We start from the raw sequence: 18,505 nt of genomic DNA, 5'->3' as shown, positions 1-18,505 counted from the left end.
TATAGAGGGTACACACAAGCTGATAGTCCAGATTAATACTGCAAGTGCCACTTCACATCACATTGACCAGGCTATCCTTCAACAAAGGCCCATCTACGGTTACTATCCCAAACTGCTCAGTCTCAGAAATCCTGACATGACATACTCTCACATTCCCACAATAAGAGGCATTTTACAAGACAAATGCAACGGACCAATCTTCAGTCTTTTGACAGGTTGGCCACTCTTGCATAGATTCATCACTGTTCCAAGTGTTCTCCATTTCATGATAATGGCTCTCACTGTGGTTAGGTGGAGTCCCAGAGCCTTAGAAATGGCTTTGTAACCCTTTCCAGACAGATATATTTCAACAACATTTTTTCTCATCCCCTCTGGAATTTCCTTTGATTGCGGCATGGTGCACGTGTAGAAATTTTGTGGTGACTACTTTATTCTGATGGTAAGGTTCAATATGAGTGGGGTTTAAATTCAACAGGACTGGCTGCAGTTAAGCCTGTATGTGTTCAACCAGCTGAATCTAATTATAAATTAAATTTGATTGAGTAACTAAGGGGGAAATTACTTTTTCACATGGGTGATATTGGTGTGTTTGACAGCTTTTTTCATTAAATAAGTGAAATAATAATTTAAAAAATGTGTTTTGTATTTACTCAGTTTCCCTTTGTCCAATATTACATTTTGTCCAAAGATCATTCAGTGTGACAATAGGCAATAATAGAGGAAATCAGGAAGAGGGCAAATACTTTTTCATGGCACTGTGTATCCAAGGTAAGACACTTAAGTTGTTGTAATTTGTATTCAGGCTGTCAGTGAATGAGTTTCCATCAGTTTATTCCATAATTGTGAAATTAAAAAGTGTGTTTATATATCAATGAATATGAAACACTTGCATTATTAGAACAGGGGAATATTTCCATGTATTACATCTGAGGATTGTAGCAATATTATATGCAACCACTTTTTAAAAAACTGTTTATTTATTTATTTATTTATTTTTGGATGGGAGGCCTTACCACTGATAGCTTTTCTGTTGCTGTACTAAAGAGCTAACTACCTTGCCACGCAAGGGTTGAGAAAAGCCAGATAATTTAACAGCATATGAAGTCGGCATCATAAAGATTTGTGTTCGTAGTGCTTCCCAGTACTGAAATTTGAAATTAAATATATTATTAGAACTGCTGCCTATAAACAGCAAACACCTCATGTGAATAAAGGCCTGCCCTGCCTGTTAGGTAATGAAGTAATGAGCAACAACCTTGCTTCCCACATACAGTGCAGATACAAGACTCAGGTCATAATGGTTGATGACTGCATACAATGTATACTACTCAACAAAGAGGGGCCTTTGGCCTTTTCCTATCTCACCTTGTATTGTAAGTAGTTTGGTCTTATTGACCCAGTTACCTCATTTGTTGTGTAAGGCAGAATGGTTGTGGAAACAAGACTAACCAGAATGGCACTGGTTCATGTCCAAAACAGAGCACTGCTGCTGAATTCTTGGGCAAGATCCTTAACCTAAATTTTAGCATGTCCAGCTGATTAAAATAACAATGGCAGAAAACATATATGTAGGCTTTGTAACTCACCCTGGATCTGTGCATCTGCTAATCAAAGTTAATGAAAAGTTTTAAGCAAGCTTCATCACATTGCAGTACCTTCTTAAAACTGCCCTGAGTGCTAATTCTCCTGAAAGGAAATCAGAATAGGCTCCCCTTTCTCCATGAGGAAGGTAACTCCTCTCATAAGCAAAGTATTAAAATTATGTATACAGTTTATGACAGGGTGTAGCACTAAATTTTGGGCCCTATACATAAGCAGTCTCTGTGGGCCCCCTTCCTCTCTTGATCCATGTCTCTCACGCATCATTCCAGGCTTTTCGAGGGCCCTCCCTCCATTCGGGCCCTGGGTAGTCAGTCCCACTTTTCCCCCCACTGCGACGCCCCTGGTTTATGATGTAACTAGGTTCAAGTTGAGAGTTATGTTTTTCCCCTGAGTATTTTGTGGCAGGAACAGTGGCTTCCAATAGCTTTGGAACAAGCTCATCTTGGCTTGCTTTCACTTGCTGCCAGCTGCATCATTGCCTGATACCCACATGCAGAGCGAAGCACAGAATTGAAATATAACAGAGCCAATGCTTAGTATAATCAATTATAACAGTTCTCTATACTTGGGAGGGAATAGCAGGGCAAACTGAACTCTTTGCAGTAGTAGAAAGTCCTCCAGCACAATTTCTCCCTTTGATGCATTTTGACAGTGAGTCTAAGAATTGACCACAGTCTGCTTTGTAAGTGTGATTAATCGAGGCCATGGTCAACGAAGATGAGCCACACCATGCTTTTGTAGTTAATTGGAAAACAATTTTTAAAATATGAATTAACTAGTGATAGGGCAGCTGGTGCTGGTGCTGGTGCTGAAATCTCCAAACTGTATCATTAAGTTAAAGCCATAAAAATGAATGAATGATCGCAATGAGCGAATAACCACAAACCAGTGAGACCTGCAAGTTAAGTCTCATTGTGTTTGTTAGATCATCATGGGCAATGTAATTCATGTTTAAACTGTCCTCTGACAGCCTATACTACATTATAATGACCACAATGCAATTGTAGGAGAAACTTTCAATGCTGGAAGTCTACCGTTTTTGATTTATATTATGGATACTGACCAGGCAGCCTTCCTCTCTTGCTCTACTTTCCTGAGCAATTATTTTCACATTCCACGGGGATCAACATGGGGAATCCTCCGAATCACTCCGTAAAATTGCCAAATGTGCCCAGCACTTACGCTAGTCTACTATTACAAAGCAATATATATAAATAAATATTCGTCATCGTGTCCTAAATTTGGATAACTTGTTTTATATTAACTATAAATTCACAAGAAATTTGAAAACTGTTTCCGCCCTGTTTTTTTCCCTCGTGCATGCAAGGCAGCATATCATATTTCGATCATCGCCGCAACGCAACAGTCTCACCACCCAAAACCGACATACGTGTGACTGTAAAATTCTGCATAGCTGCTTCAAACATGAATAAAAACTGTATCTCACGGCATTCGTAATTTCACACAGAGTATTTTCAACGTCTCATCCCAAATGGGCAGAAATCAGGAAAAAAAGGAGAGGCGGGGTTTCATAACACCACATGATAGAGTGGGATTGTAGCAAGCGCGCAACTCACATCACACTGTAGCAGCAGAGGCGGCGGGCGTGTGGTGTGTGAAGAGGGAAGAGCGGACTCGCTGCCAAAAGCGCAGTCCTGTAACTACAGTATAGCACTGCGAACAGACTCGCATTGCGTACAGGCACACATACGCTCAACTAAAAACAAAACTTATTCTTTTAATACTTCCGTGTTCAAAATGGCTGACCCCGTGCAACTGAGCAGCGACGGAGAAGGGGCCGAGAATATGAGAGGGTTTGCAAGGCAAGGTGCCCTGAGACAGAAGAATGTACACGAAGTGAAGGATCACAAGTTTATCGCCCGTTTCTTCAAGCAGCCGACCTTCTGCAGCCACTGCACGGACTTTATCTGGTGAGGCAACTGTGATGTGAATTTGCCATGGCAGCAAGCAGGAGACTGGAATGATAGTGTTACTGTGGCACAGGACACAGGTGACACACTTGCTGCTCAGGACATTAAAACCGCTTGTCAATAAAACAGCCTAAGGGATTTTGGTGTCTCATATGAATAATTGAGAACGTGCGTAGTCAAGTGAAATGTCACATATATCAAAATGTGGTGCATAGCCAAGAATGCAAACTTAATTAGATTATTAGCAAACAAGAATATAGGCTACTAAGCAATTAAATATATTTTTGACTAAGTGTGGGGGTTTAATGGTTAATATTCCGACAGGCTATGTATAATATGTATAGTCTACTACAGAGACTGGATTTGTATATGGCTAATCTGTGTTTAACAAATTAAATAAAATCGGCTTAGAATGATTTGATTGAGATACTAATAGCTGAAGCGAGGTAATTGCACCATAGGAATTTTAGATTTAGTGGGTATGCGATCACCCATATAAAGCTCGCTTACATATAAGCGCTCCATAAATATATTATCTATAAAAATAAAATAGTCATTTCCATTCTTTTTTAGGGGATTCGGTAAACAGGGATTCCAGTGTCAAGGTAAGCACACGTCGACAGCATTGTCCATGTTGCGGCTATTTTAAAATCGAGCCAGTTTTCTTGAAATAAGGTGCATACAATGTGTTTAATTGTTTATTGGCTATGTATGAGTGTTGGCCTGATAATATTTAAGGACGACTGTCCTTAGTTGCTCCATTAACAAAATGACTGCCCGTTTAATCACCGATGTTGCGCAATCGCTTTAGGAATGGTGATTGTTGACTAAATGCAGACATTTCCTGAAGTATTTGGTTCATCATTTTTTGGGGGGATATTCAAGTGTCATTTTGCGTCTGTACCTTTTCGTTTACGATTGTTGAAATGATATGCAGTGCGGTATGTGTTCTCGGGGGGAGATACTGCATGCTGTATTAACAAGCTGGAATGCAGTTTCTGCACAATGCAAAATTTGAGCGTGCTGCATCTTCTCCCGTCGCCTCATTTGCGGAATGATGGCAGTTAATCGTGCAATGGCAGCATTCTGTGAACCAAGTTAAAATGCAGTCAGATTGGTCGTTAGTGTCCTGGTGGTGAAATCTTAAATTCGGCGATAAATCGGCGATGTTGTGTAGAACCTATCCCACCCGTATACCAATATACTCTAATGCTTCAGCAACTCATGCACATCATGCATTATAAAACATAGTGTTAAAGACCGGTTAAATAGGTTAGATCAATGAAACATGATCTTACCGTAACTTAAACATATAATGAATGAATTTACAGCAGTGATGTAGACTTGCTACCATGGCATACTGTTTGCCTTTAAACTGCAACTCCTTTCTTTTACATTTGAATACTTATGTCTGTTGATCCCTAGATTTTACAATGACGGTTATTTGTGAAGTAGGCACGTGTTCAGTAAGTAGCAGTTCAGCAGGCTATGGTGTATGATACGACCATGGTTATTCAATATAAATATCCTGATTTATTTATTTATTTATTTATTTATGTATCTTTATCAGTGATTTATAATGCCAAAAAGAATTGCGTTTGAATGGAGGGTCACTTTCAGTTCCCTTTATCACTGTTTCAGTATGCCCTCACAAATATTAGCATCAAAACTGTGTTAAAGCAGACAGCATTTCTCATGAGGCCACCTGAATCTGTACGTAATGCTCCATAATCTTTAATTGTTGCCAAAATTTGAGTACATAATGTTACATAAGTGTACCAGTCCAACCTGTTGAGGTTGGGTCTTTTGATTACAGTCGAACACATTGAACCAGTTGAAACCAAGGGAAATTGAAACTATTGCTTGGCACAAGCTCAGTGTAATTTTCTGAGTTAGAATTCTTAATTTGAGGAAGTGTCTGGTTTTATTTTTAGATGTATGGTTACATGGGTTCATTTTGTTTGTGATACTTTTCCTGTGTTTTGCATGTTTCAGAAAAGGTGTGCAAAGTCTGCCATAATGAAGCATTCTTTGTAAGCAGGCCTTTTATGTGAGTGATGTACTACAAAGTTTGGAACTGGTCTGGTTTTGTTTTATAAGTGTTATATGCACACATCTAAATGGTTAAAATTTAAGAATGGTAGAATGAAATGTAAAGTATTGATGCTGCAGTTTCTGGGGGAGATTATCGCAAAACTATGCTTCACTGTAGTGCATTTTTGATTCCCCCTCTGTAAAATAATTTAAGAAAAGGTATTTACTATACCAGACTTTATTTGATCCTGATATTTGCACTTGTGTTTGTATTATAAGCCATTTTGGATAAGAGTGCTAAATGCCAGTAAAGTTGAATTGTAAAAGGGTAAGGAAATGAAGAAAATGTAGGGGCAGTCAGTGCATACTGTAAGTATGTGGAGTGTGTTTAACCTTGTTTGTTGAGTGTGTTAACCCAGTGCCCTTACTAAATCTCACTTCCCCTTTGACCTTTATGGTAAATGACACACCTAAGGACAATTCCTTGCAAGCCTCATCTTTCCCTTGCAGCTACTGTAAGAACGAAAGTGAGTTTCATCGGGTGAGTTGAAGCTGTATACCAGAGGGGCAAGCACTGTAGTCATACAATAGTGACAGATATGAAGCATCTGTCTGCAGAAACCCACCCTTTTCCTGTTTTCTATGTTGTGGCTAAGTTAAGAGCGACAGGGTTTGATGAGCATATTTTTCATTTTGCACTTCGAATTGGAGTTGAGTTTAAATTCAGGGGTGCAGTGTGTGCAAATCAATCAGTCAGTGTCCATTTGGGAAACAGACAGAGAATGAACAAAACATGCATTTGTGCATCTTGAAACATGGTTTAAAATGCGTTGATGGCTTTGTTTCGTAATGAGGCCTTTATCAGTTGTTTTAATTTCACAGTGAGTACACTTCTGCTTATTTCTCATTCTATAGATGATGTGAAAGTTCACATGAACCACGTTTGATTAAAATAACTAAGATGCATATGATTTTTTTCAAAACAGCATAATATACTTTTAACACTACTGTATGCTCTTCTGTAACACTTCAGTGTAATAATATTTGGACATTGCATGGAAACAGGCAGAAGTAAATGATTTCCTGTAACCTATTCAAGTTACTATTTATGTTGTTTGATTTTGTTAATTTCTGTTTTTAAGCCTAAAATAATATTTTCTCCACATGATGTGAAAATTGTGAGAGAATACAATTTTTGGCTTGTCCTTGTAACATTTAGTGACATGACTCAAGAATTACATGTATTTTAAGAAAGCGCGTGCTAAATGTTTACATTTCGGTGATGTTTTTAAGGCCCTTCTGTGTCTGTGGGGAGGCATTTGTTTATATAACCGTGTGGTGAACTGGTCGTGCTCCTTTCTAATGCGTGGTGGATGGGCGGTCTCATTTGGCTCTGGTTAACTGACCCGCCTGCAAAGCGGACGCCTGCTGGAGTGAGCCGAAGGTCTATATTTGTGTTTGTAATTCGGCTCTGGGCATCTCAGCTAACTGACCTTGCAGCTCCTCTTGGGCCTTTGTCTTTCACCTCTCTGGTGCCCAGGAGAGGGGCCCACAGGCAGCCTTGCCTGGTTGTAATCTTCGTGCTCTCCAACTGATCGTCAGCCCATTGCTGCAAGCTGGTCACCATACCTAAGGTGAAACTCTGAGGAAACTCCTCCCTCAGTAATGCCAGCTGAGTCGTTCATTAACCTGACTCCAAATTTGGTTTCGGTTTGAATTTACGGGACCTGCAGTTAGACTAACCTTTTTGGCACATTTTTCAGTTTTATGGGCGCTCATTAATGTTACTACTTGTTATCTTACTTATCCAATAAGCAGATGTGTTTTATGTGTTTAAGTGAACATTAACTTAGGGTGATGTGTGCAAGGTTTTGGCCCGAGGCGCAAGCTGACCTTCTAGCCAGTATGATTTATTTTGAGCTTTCTTCTGACTAGCTTGTGGTGTGATGCCGTTTGATTAATCTGAATATGTATTTGTGGGTAAAACATCTCCTGTTCTTTTGTGTTCCTAGCAAGGGTATAAATGCAGCCATATTCTCAGAAATTCTCACTAGATGAATGTTGTCATGTTTAATACCATCTCTCATGAGGATTTGCTGTGCTTGTCATGCTATTCTCCTCCATGTCTCCTGATTTGTGTCTATCACGGCTTTGGTTTGACGGTACTTAAATCAGGCGACAGAGGTAATTGGAATCTGTCTCTACTCGTTCATGGTGGAGGTTTTTCCCCCACTTCATTTTACAGTTTCTGAATGGACAAAAACTCAATAAGTGCAGTGCAGCACAGTAATATATAATAATATAGAATTATAGTAGGTTGGCTAGCAACCTATAACCTTTTTCTTTGTGGTTGTGAACAAATCATTGTGAGATAGAAGATTAGATTCTATCCTGCCTCATTGTGGGCAGGATAACCAAGCACTTTTGTCCTTTATGGACAGGAATAAAATGCCAATCTGATGTCAAGCTGGTGGCTTTTTAAAGAGGCTGTATGCTTCCTGGAGAACAGCTTTGGTCATCTGGTTAGGGTCCCGCTGTGAAGACCTCAGTTAAACCCTTCTCAACCTCTGTTGTTAAGGGCTCGATTTTTTTTTTTTTAAGTGAGCGAGGGACACATTGTGCACTGCATCTCTTGGGGCCCTGGAATACCTCCTGCACCAGTGGAAGCTTCATTGACTGCCAGATCTCGTCAGACTCATATGCGCACAGCGCGTCTACACAGTGCCCATCTCTGTTCCACCTTTCCTCCCCGTGCTTTGACCAGAGAAAAGGCCTCTAGTGTTTGAGCATTCTGCTTATGTGGAAAAGGAATAACTGTACTGCAGGTAGAGGAAGGGATTTCAGAATGAAGCCATTACTCCTGCAGTGCTTTCACACCACATCCGGGGCTTTTTCCCCCCTCTCTGAGGATGAGAAACTACATTTTCTTCTTAAAGGACAAAGTAATTATTGGTCATGGAATGTCAGTGGTTCTGTGTGAGTTGCAGCTCTCCATGATTGTACACCTCAAGGGAAAAGGACTTGTTGTAATTACAAGTGCACCAGAATGAATGTCTGCCGGTGGTGGTGTACAGGGATTACACCTGCCAGCACCCCTCTTTAGTACATTTTAGTGCCTGTCGGTCTCTAGTGTGTCTTTTGACATGGTACTTAAATATATGGAAATGTGGCCACAGAAGAATAAATTGTTCCTACTTTTGAGATTTACAGGATGAATGTTTAGAGCTGTAGATAGCCGATGACTGTACACAGAGTAGCATTTTCCCAATTTACAGTAATTAATGGGAGAGGCCAGCTCATTGATTTAAGATGGGCTTCGTACATCGCTAAAATGATTAAAATGGCTATTTGGCTATTGGCTATCACAAAACTTATTTCCCTAAAATGTAGCATCTATAATTGACAAATACAAAATCAGCCTGGGATTGAGTAATGGTGGAGGTCTGCACAGTCTCTACCAACTGCATAGCGCTTTTAAATAGACATACTATACTGCGGGTAGTCATAGTAAGTGTTGCCTTTTCCCACAACTTAAATGCTTGCAGTGACAGAAGTGTTAACTATTATTTAAATTCTGAATATGAATCAACTGAAGAATGAAGGGAGGCAGATGGTCATTGTTGAGTAAGGCTCATGGATCTGTTCACAGAAGGGCTAGGGTGCCCCTGCCCAGGAGATGACACATTGCATGTGTTCCCATTGGGTGCGCTATGAGAAATGTACAGTGTGGCCTGGCCCGCCTTTACTGCGCTCCTTTAGACAGTTTGAGGGTTATGTTGGAAGTCCAAGGAGCTGCATGTGTTTACTGGCCCCATGTTGGCACCGTCCAAAGTTCACTATTCATGGGCTCTCTGGGCTTGTCACAGCTGCTTAAGAGTAGTGTATCAGCGCTATTAGCTGAACTGTAGATGCTGCGTTTGGTATGTAATTTCAGCTTGTTATTATTTTTCATTTTTGCAGTTTGCTTAAATTTTCTGACCCTCATGATGGATTTATATGCAGTACAGTTTGAACAGAATATATTTAGCATTCATTTATGCTGTCCAAATAGATTATTAAACCTATGGGTGCGTATTTTACTTTCACGATAAAGCAAGTTTATGAAGCAGTAATAATGCCATGGAAGAAACAATGAGCTGTTTAGATACTGACTGTGTGTCAGAGTCAGCAGACTCTGAGGTCTGTGACATTTGATACCAACATTCCTGGGGTCCTTGCCTGAGAGGGTATTACACCTGGCTGTCATGCTCTGACTTGTTTTTATGGGCTGTAAGGAAAGAGAGGTATCAGTCGAAGCATGTTGTATTTGGCTCCGCCTGTGTGTTTGTGTGCGTGCGTGTTTTTCCAAAGAAAGCGTGTGAGGTTGCAGGCAGTGGGTGAGGCGGTGGGACCCGCGCTGCTGCTTCCAAGCACCGCGGCGCATGCGAGCTGCCTGCTGTCTCTCTCCCAGTCTGCGCGAGCGGCCGCCACAGCCCTCCGTTTGTGGCTCACACGCCGCAGATGGCAGCGGACAGCCGGCAGAGCGTGCTTCGCCCACTCCCAACATGCTGGGACCAGCGCGGCCACCACTCCCGTCCAGCCGAGGGAGACGCGCATCCTCGATTTTACACCGAGCGCAGTTAACCACTCTAATTATGCCTCTGCTAATAGCCATAATAACCTCTTCATGCTATTAATATGTATCAGCAAGGCAGAGGGGGATTATGAAAGTGGTCGATGCAGCGCGAAGGGTGAGACTGCTTAGGCGCTGGCCCGTAAGGTTTGTGTCGCTGCCGTCAGCCCCCGCGTTCACGCTGGCGTGTGTTCGCGGTCTGCGCGTGGCGTTGCGCGCGTCCCCAGTGCTGCTTCCGCAGGCCGTACTGCGTCTCCAGCTCCAGCTCCGGGACTGAGACGGATTAGGGTGCACGACATCAGGCTGTAAATCGCCAGCGGGAGGAGGGGGCGGCGGCAGTACGCGCCCGTAGCGGCGAGGACGGACAATCATGAGTTTGACGTCGACACAAATCTTTCACGCGCGCGCGGTCTCCCGGGAGAGAGGGCCGTTTATTTCCTTCCGTCCCAGCGGAGACCGGGATCCCCTGCAGCCCGGGCATCCGTGGAGCCGGAGGGGAGAAGGGCGAGCGGCGTGCTGTGCGAGCGCTCTGCTCTTGGGCGGGGTGCGCCGTGTGTGATGCGGCCTGCTGCGTTCTTAGGCGCACTACGCCCGCTGATTCAGGAGGCTGTCAGCCAGCGGTCGGCATAATGGACAGAGGGACAATCATCGGCCTCCTACACGAACACGCGCCATCCAAACTCTCAATCACCCCTATTTGGCTCGAATAAAGAGCAGAGTAAGATGCCGGAAATAGGCAGGGATGCTGCCATTCATTGCAGAAGCCTTGGAAGAGTGGAAATCTGTGCAGGGGTAGGGGGCGGAGGAGGAGGAGGGATTTGCAGGTATTGCTGAAGCACTGCACGAGTGCAGTTGGAAGGTAGTGTAGCAGGAAGAGAGGACGGGTTTGCGATGAGGAGAGGGAAGCGACATGTAGGCCGAGGAGCCCAAATTGCGAATCGAGGCTTCCAGGCCACTGTGCCTGACTCTGCCTGTTCACTCCCATCGGCAACGTCCAGAACACTGCTAATGATGCGCAAACAAATCGAAATCACCAAAGGCGCTCTGTAAAGCTCGAAAAAGGTTTAGCTTCTCTATCGATAAGGCAGAGGACGACACTGAAGCAAAAGCAAGACAGCACACTCATGCAGCGATGTTTATGAAAATATAGGCAGGATGAGAAGAGAATGCACAATGTGAGTTTGGAGACCTGTGACCTCTGTAGACAGAGAGGAGAAATGCTGGCAGCTAAATGATGTGAAGCACTGCAGATTCTACATTTTGAATGTTGCACAAAGTATGGCAGCTGAGACTATGGCATGCCCCTAAAGAAACAAGTGATATATTTTCAGCAAATCAGATTCAGATTTAATTAATCTGCAATTGCTAGGGCATGGGACAAGTGCATGGGTCTGTGTCTTGGTCAGTTGGTGGATTCATACCTCAGTAGGGTCACAGAGAAATCACTAAGGAACCACTGCATGAAAAATGGAGTTAATGGAAGATATCTGCCGTATTAAATGTCAGTTAAATTTGCGGTGTGTTGGTTGTGAGAGAGAGATTTCCTGTGTCAACACATGTATTTCCAGAAACTACTGCACACTACCGGGCAACGTCTGTGATCTGGGATTTCTGGACTCTGATATTCCCCTCTGATTCGTCAACTCTGCCCACACTGAAATCTCATGGTGTGTCCTGAGACATGCATGGCCATGTCTGGTAGTTTATGCCCAGTGTCTGGAAAAGGAGACCTCGGTGCATGTATTATTTCAATTTCCAACGCAGTACTGTGGTTTTGGACATTGACACATGCTGCTGACGGCAGGAAATATCAGTTTTTGGATTTGTGTCTGCCCCATAAATGCTCCTTCTCATGCGGTGGACACTTTAGAAATCATGCCCTAGATAGAGCTTGTGCATAAGAGGCATGTTGCAAGGCTTGTGTTGTGGTGAATAAAACTAGTTTGACTGTAATGAAGTCAACTATTTTTGCAAAAATATTAAAAGTCCCTTAAGTCATGGTACTGTAGCATTATTTCACCTGAGGGAAAAAGATCGCTGCAATCCTAGCTGACCTTGCATGTTAATGTGTAGAAGCCCTGGAGCATCTTTACTTCTGGAGAGAACCAGTCAGTTGACTTCATGATGAGTGTCTCACTCCCTTCAAAAGGCCCATGACCAGCAAAGTCAGAGAAAAAGTTTTTTGTATGGTTGTTATTTTTTCTTGTCTGCAGGGCCAAGGGTCATCCTCTTAGTGAAACAAGAAACTCTTAAGTGTGTGGATACTCCTCTGCATATAATGCGTCCTGGCACACACAAGTTAACCAGCCTTCTAACTGTTGAAGGCACAAAATGGCCTTTCACGTGTTAAATGTACTGCTCACTTGTGATAATGTGAGCTTGGAAGTAAGAGCAGAGGCTCCTACCAGTCTGCATGTCTCCTAAGGGCAAAAGGAACATGTCTGTCTGGACTAATGGTAGGAGTCTGCACAGACAGAGTGGATTAGTTCCCATTTGCCTTCACTCTTCTGCGTCTTTGAGGAGTTTTGAAACGCAATTGGCGCCAAGGGGATCCATGTCTGATTGAGCTGCTGTACTGGTTTGATGAAGCAATCTGCATGAGCGCCTTTCGAAATCAGTGGGCCCTTTGAAGGGTGTATAAATAGGAAGAGTGTTCTGTGGAGGATGAATAAAGGATAGATGGGGGAAGGGGGTGGTTGTGTGGGTGTTCATGCAGATATGCACTGTACCAAGGGAAATTTGAAGGTACATGGGCATTTGGGCTGATTCCGATAAAACACCACATGATGTTCACCTTGAACTTCATTTTTATTTTTATAATAGTAATAGTTTCCTCCTACAATAAGATGTACCCAAGGAGCAACAGCTTTCTCCTCTGTGTTTAGGTTCAGATGGGTTCACTGACACATTTACATTTGTTCAGAGAAATTGCAGTTGCAACAGGTGAAAGAGCACTGAGATGGATTTCTTCTTATTGCTATGAAACAGACACCATCATACACAGGCCTTCATTTTCCACAGCTGATTGGACCTTGATGGTTTTTTGCTGGGGACCTGTTGAGGCAATCAGAACTGATTGTTCCATTACATGTGACAGTACTCTGAATGAACTGTCTGGATGGACAGATTCAAGGGGTCGCTTAATAAGCCTTTCCTGGTGCATTTGCAGCATTATGCATAACAAGCACACACTTGCACACAGGCAGGCATGCAAACACTCATCCACTCATTGGAATGAAAAAATGTTATCTATTACTGTTTGTAAAGATGGACAGCTTGCGAGATTATACGCCATGGATAGGCTAAGACCAAAGGAAAAGCAAAAAGCGGTTTTGAAAAACTTTCCTCACAGCACTGTTGTTAAAGAAGTCCTATAATGTGTTATAAATATTGCCTGTGGTGTTCAGAGTGCTGATGTTGGGGGTCTGTTTCCATGGCGGCAGATGCTTGGTTTTGGAGTGCGGTTACTCCAGGGAGCTGATTCACTTCCAGGCCCGACTGTGACATGTGTCACAACTAAGAGGCAACAAAGAGAATGTGGCATGCTAATGGTCTCTCCTACACACAAGAATATGGTCACAGGCCAAAGTAAACATCCCAAGCTCTGCATGTAAATTGTTTACTTTCCAGCTGATGCCTATCTTCTGAGGGGAGTTTGGTGTATTTGTTTGTTTTTGTTTTTGTTTGTTTTTTTTTTTGTTTTTTTAAGTACATCAATTGGTTGCTGCACTTCTACTATTTCATCAAAATGTGGAAAAATGTATATGTATAGACCTGGGTCTACTGCTTTTGAATTTGCGAATACTACTGCAGATCAGGGAATTTCCTTTTTTCAATTATTTAAAACAATATTCACTTATATATTCATGTATAGCTGAAGTAAAGTGCAAAAGTATTGGGACAGTGAAACAAAAAGGACTGTAATTCCAATCCAATATGCTGGAGAACAGAGCCAAAACAAAAGGTGTGCCTCTGTCCCAGTACCATTGCATTTAACTCTGTAAAAGGTCAATTGGTTGTCAGGTTTTGCCAGTCGTGTAGGTAAGGCTCTGTTACATACATTTGATAAAAACATTTTTTGGTTGTTAATAATTATTAAAAGCATCCTGATCCGGTATATGCGGTATCAAATGCACATTGCTATTGTGAAAAGTCATTTGGGGTCGTTTGTCTGGGCTACATGCTGTGGAGTGGAAATGGGTCCGGTGGGGAGACTGCAGCACTAGGGTCCTTACGAGGCTGAGGCGAGCCGCCACCTTGTTTTCGTTTCTCGTTCAGGGCGCGACTTTGTCGCGGTCTCTGCGGATGACGGAGAGGGAGGGAGGAAGGGAGGGCTTCCTTGCGGCGTGCTAATCACAAGGGCCGCCGGAGGGGAAGCGTGCAGCTCGTAATCTCGTGCTCTCAGAGCAGAATGGCCCTCGGAGAAAGTGATGGTTTGGCGAATGCAGCGGCGCATATTTCACTTCCGCGCGCGGAGGGAGGAGAGCCGTTAAGATGGCTATTGCTCGCGACAGCAGCGATCGGTTGTCATCAGCGCACGTCTAATGGCAGCGGCGCAGACATTTTATCGCCTCGCGTGGCCCCCCGCGCGCTGCCTCCTCTCTCAGGGTTACGGGAGATCTCTCATTCACGAGCCTCGAGTGCGCTCTGAGCACGACCGTCCCCGACACCCTCCGGGAGCATTTGCAGGATAGTTCAGCTTTTAGAGTTTTTTGATATTATTTCAGATTTTGTGTGTATGGTTTTCTTTTTTGGTTTTTCTTTGGCCTAGAGAGTGCTATTGAAGGTTACTGTAGATTCTCACAACCTCCACAATTTTCTGACAACCTGCTGGCTTTACAGTGTATATAGGGGCAAGAAAATACACTTCAGGTTGCTCCAAAGCAGCTTTTACAGTGATGTTATGTTCCAGAGGTTTTGTATGCGTAACATATAAAATAATGCAAAAACTCCTGAAAGTGAACTGTCCCTTTTTGGACAGGTTGTGCTGATGACCAAATCCCTTCTCCATGCAATGGCTATTGCTTCTGTTGTTGATGTCTTTTTATCAAGCATCCAGTGTAACAACATTATGTTGCTGGAGGTTAGCATCCTCGTTTGATCCCTGTTATTATATGCTAAGTCTTGCATTATTGATGACGCTAAAGATTGTTGCAGGGAGGCCCAAAACCACAGTAACATATGGCTTCAGTGGAAATTACACAACTTCTCAGAAGGTGACCACTAACCAATACATGAAAAAGCAATTCTTTTTTCTCAGGCTGTTCACGGTTGAGAGTTATTAGTCCCAGGTTTCCCAGGGTCATTCAATAAAAATAATTTCTGCCGGGTTCTTCAGGGCTTTCATAACAAATGTTAGCTGCTGTCAGTTTGGAACTTGAGTCTGCCTGACACGGTTACAGTAAAGTATTTGATCATTGTAAATTAATGGAGAAGTTGTAGCTGGCAGAGCAGGAACCTCTCAGACGGAGAGCGGAGATGTAAACTGAGCTGCAGATCTGCAGTATGTTTATGGAAACAACTAGTATTTGAGTATTCACTGCTGCTCAGAGCTTGTTTTCACTTCACTGTAGTCCATTGTAAAAGGTCACCCAGGCTTATTTTCTATACATAATTCCAGCTGCGTATGATTTACTAGCACTATAGTCTGCCTTGGTCTGGATAAACAGGCTGCTCCATTTTGTTCTGAGCTATGTTATGTATGGAATAGTTTTTGGTTGTAGGAGTGGAAAATGTCTCACTCGTTTTAGTATAAAATAGTTTATTATCTTATGAAGTAACACCCTATCAAGTGATACTGCAGTCTAAAAACATGGTAACAGAACTAAACCGTGAAACATTAGAGCAGTGTTCTCAGGCATCATGCTTAATGAAGTATCTCTGTCTCTGTAATGCAGTTCTTGCACATTTTCAAATAAAACTTCTTAAATTGTTTGTATTCCTGAGTACTCTATCTTCCTACACAGACCTCAATAATCTGTAACTTACTGTATGAATAGCATTTTAAAACAAGCTCTCTCTCTCTCTTTTTTCTGTCTGTGTCTGTGTTGTAGACTTCTGTTTTCTCTGAACTGTCCATTTAAATTAAACCAAAATATCATGAATATCTGCGTTGTTTTAGGTATAACTGGTTTCCTTTAGTATAGAATCTCAGTGTCTGACCATGATGTTAGATCTCTTGAGGGTGCTTCAGATATAGACTGAATAGGGACTTTAACCTCGTTTGATTTTAGCTCTCTTGAGCACTCAAGATGAATGCTTTGTGCTAGGGCTCCTTAAAGTCCAGTGAATTTGGTCTTGGTCTTACCCCAAAAGTTGTTGAGTTAGTCGCCCTGGGATAAATGTCACGTTTTGATCTTTTACGGTTTATCCCGTGAGGTCAAACCTGCAGCCCCGCTGGAGTTGTGGCCCGGGGCCTGGTTAGCCGTGTGTGCACAGTACACACGCAGGCAGGGTGGGTGGAGGATGGAACTGCGACTGGCTGCAGCTGACTGAGCTGCTGCAGCCAGGTGACGCGATCTGCGGGGCGAGCGTGTGATTTTGGGTCTCTTTGGAGGAGCGGAAGGGCGAGGCGGTGCAGAGGGTCACAAACTGCCAGTGAAGCATTAACGCAGGGGCGAAGCACGTGTATGCAAACATGCGCAGCTCGCTGCCGAAACGCCGCGGGGAATTCATCTTCCCTCGCGCGCGGAACATATTTTCCGCTTGATTCCCCGCCAAAACGTTTCGGGGACCAAGGGAGGCTTGTGGCCAGTGTGAAAATCCAGTTCCAGAGTCCTCGGAAAAAGATTTTATTTAGGATCTGAAGGTATTGTTTGGAAGAGAGCGAGGACTGCCACGCTGCGCACAACCGGTTTATTTTTAGTTGCGCTGCTTTTGATCTGCAGCCTGAGTGATGTTCAGGGAAGATACTCAGTGCTGTTCCTCGGGGGACATGTTGAAACATTGCATGATGTGGATGGTGCCTGAACCTAGGGGTTCTCAGTTTTAATGCGAGTGAGAAGCACATCCTCAGAGCATCATACAGGCTTTAATGTTGTACGGCCTATTCTCTTTGAAGGCATTAGGCCGTCCCGTGCTGCAGGTTCTCACTGAGGACAGCGTTTTTCATTTATTCTCACGTGCTGCAGGTGCTTGTGCGTTTATATCCCCTTCTGACTCGCAGCAGGCGAATGCATAAAATGATATCTTCTGGCAGCTGAGAGGGGATTTGTGTTATTATTCCTGAATCTGGAGTTTTGGCTGGAGTGACATCACAGTGCAGTGAAGGAGAGAGAAGCGCTTCAGTAGTGTGTTTGTGTGTGTTTGTATTTGCGTATCCATCCCCTTCCAGTTTTACATTTTAGCTTACATTGGGCCTGTCTGAGTATTTCCCCAGGCAGGCCAACTGTCACTCTTGGAATTGTGGGAATGAAAATTCAAACCCACAACCCCCCTCTTTTTGGCACCCTGCCCTCTCACCCAGCGCTCTAAGACCTGACTTTTTTGCTGGGACGTTGAATCAATCCGGAGTCAGATAACACGCGGGTCAGATGTTCACCTGACGGTGATGGCTACAGTTCTCCGGCACCAGTTCAATAGCATTCCCACGGGATTGGCGGTTACCCAGGGCCGGCAGCTTTGTGTTTTAATGACGGCATTATTACGGTGTTAAAAGCTGCTTTCAGTGATGGAGCAGGAGCTAGTGATGAGTATGCACAGCCCTCTGACAGGGGCTCTTTGGATTGGGATTTAAACCAGGCTTTAAGAGGAAATGGTTGTCCTCTTCTGGACTGCATTAACACACGCAAGAGTATAAATATCAGGCCTTGCACTTGCACTCCGAGTGCTCTGTGGGGAACTATTGTTTATGGCAACTGTATTGGTTCTTCATTAACTGATTCATTGTCTGTTGCTGATTTGAATGGTTTTTTTATCCATATTATAAGACCCATGACATTCAAAAACCAAAAGATTAGGCCCAAAAAGGCTTGTGGAATTGTCTGGAGACTGTTGAGCCAACGCAAACGACAACTCGACAACTTGATAACTCCAGTGACACCGAAAACTGGTAAACCCGACCCAGTAAGGTCATCTTATGCAACACAACTCTCCGTCTGACTCGACACTGATCCTGTGCAGCATTCTTGTCGCAGGTTCTCATTATTCCCAAAGCATGTGAAAGAGAGAGCTAATAATGAAAGGGTAGAAATGCATTTAGCTGAAGTAGAAAGGGGCGAGAGCATTATTCCAGTTGCCCACAGGTAATTTGGGAGCACCATGGGGATCCCTCCCTCAATTTCCCCCAGCAGACAGACATCAGAAGCCCTGCAGGTTAAAAGTCTCC

The 18,505-nt window shown here is 43.3% G+C and overlaps 1 protein-coding gene across 2 annotated transcripts in view; it reads left to right on the top strand.

Moving 5' to 3' along the window:
• The first annotated feature begins 3,151 nt into the window (after positions 1 to 3,151).
• The window catches only part of prkcba (protein kinase C, beta a), a 120,789-nt gene continuing 105,435 nt past the window's right edge, over positions 3,152 to 18,505 (top strand). Inside the window, exons 1-2 of one of the 2 annotated variants that reach the window (XM_064322655.1) lie at positions 3,152 to 3,533; positions 4,107 to 4,138. In XM_064322655.1, coding sequence (XP_064178725.1) covers positions 3,361 to 3,533; positions 4,107 to 4,138 — 205 coding nt within the window. In that variant the 5' untranslated portion in view covers positions 3,152 to 3,360. The remainder of the gene's footprint in view (positions 3,534 to 4,106; positions 4,139 to 18,505) is intronic. The other variant, XM_064322654.1, reaches the window with a different exon arrangement.

The sequence above is a fragment of the Anguilla rostrata genome, chromosome 2, assembly GCF_018555375.3.
Source record: "Anguilla rostrata isolate EN2019 chromosome 2, ASM1855537v3, whole genome shotgun sequence".
Classification (NCBI taxonomy): domain Eukaryota; kingdom Metazoa; phylum Chordata; class Actinopteri; order Anguilliformes; family Anguillidae; genus Anguilla; species Anguilla rostrata.
This window is presented reverse-complemented; position numbering and strand designations above follow the sequence as displayed.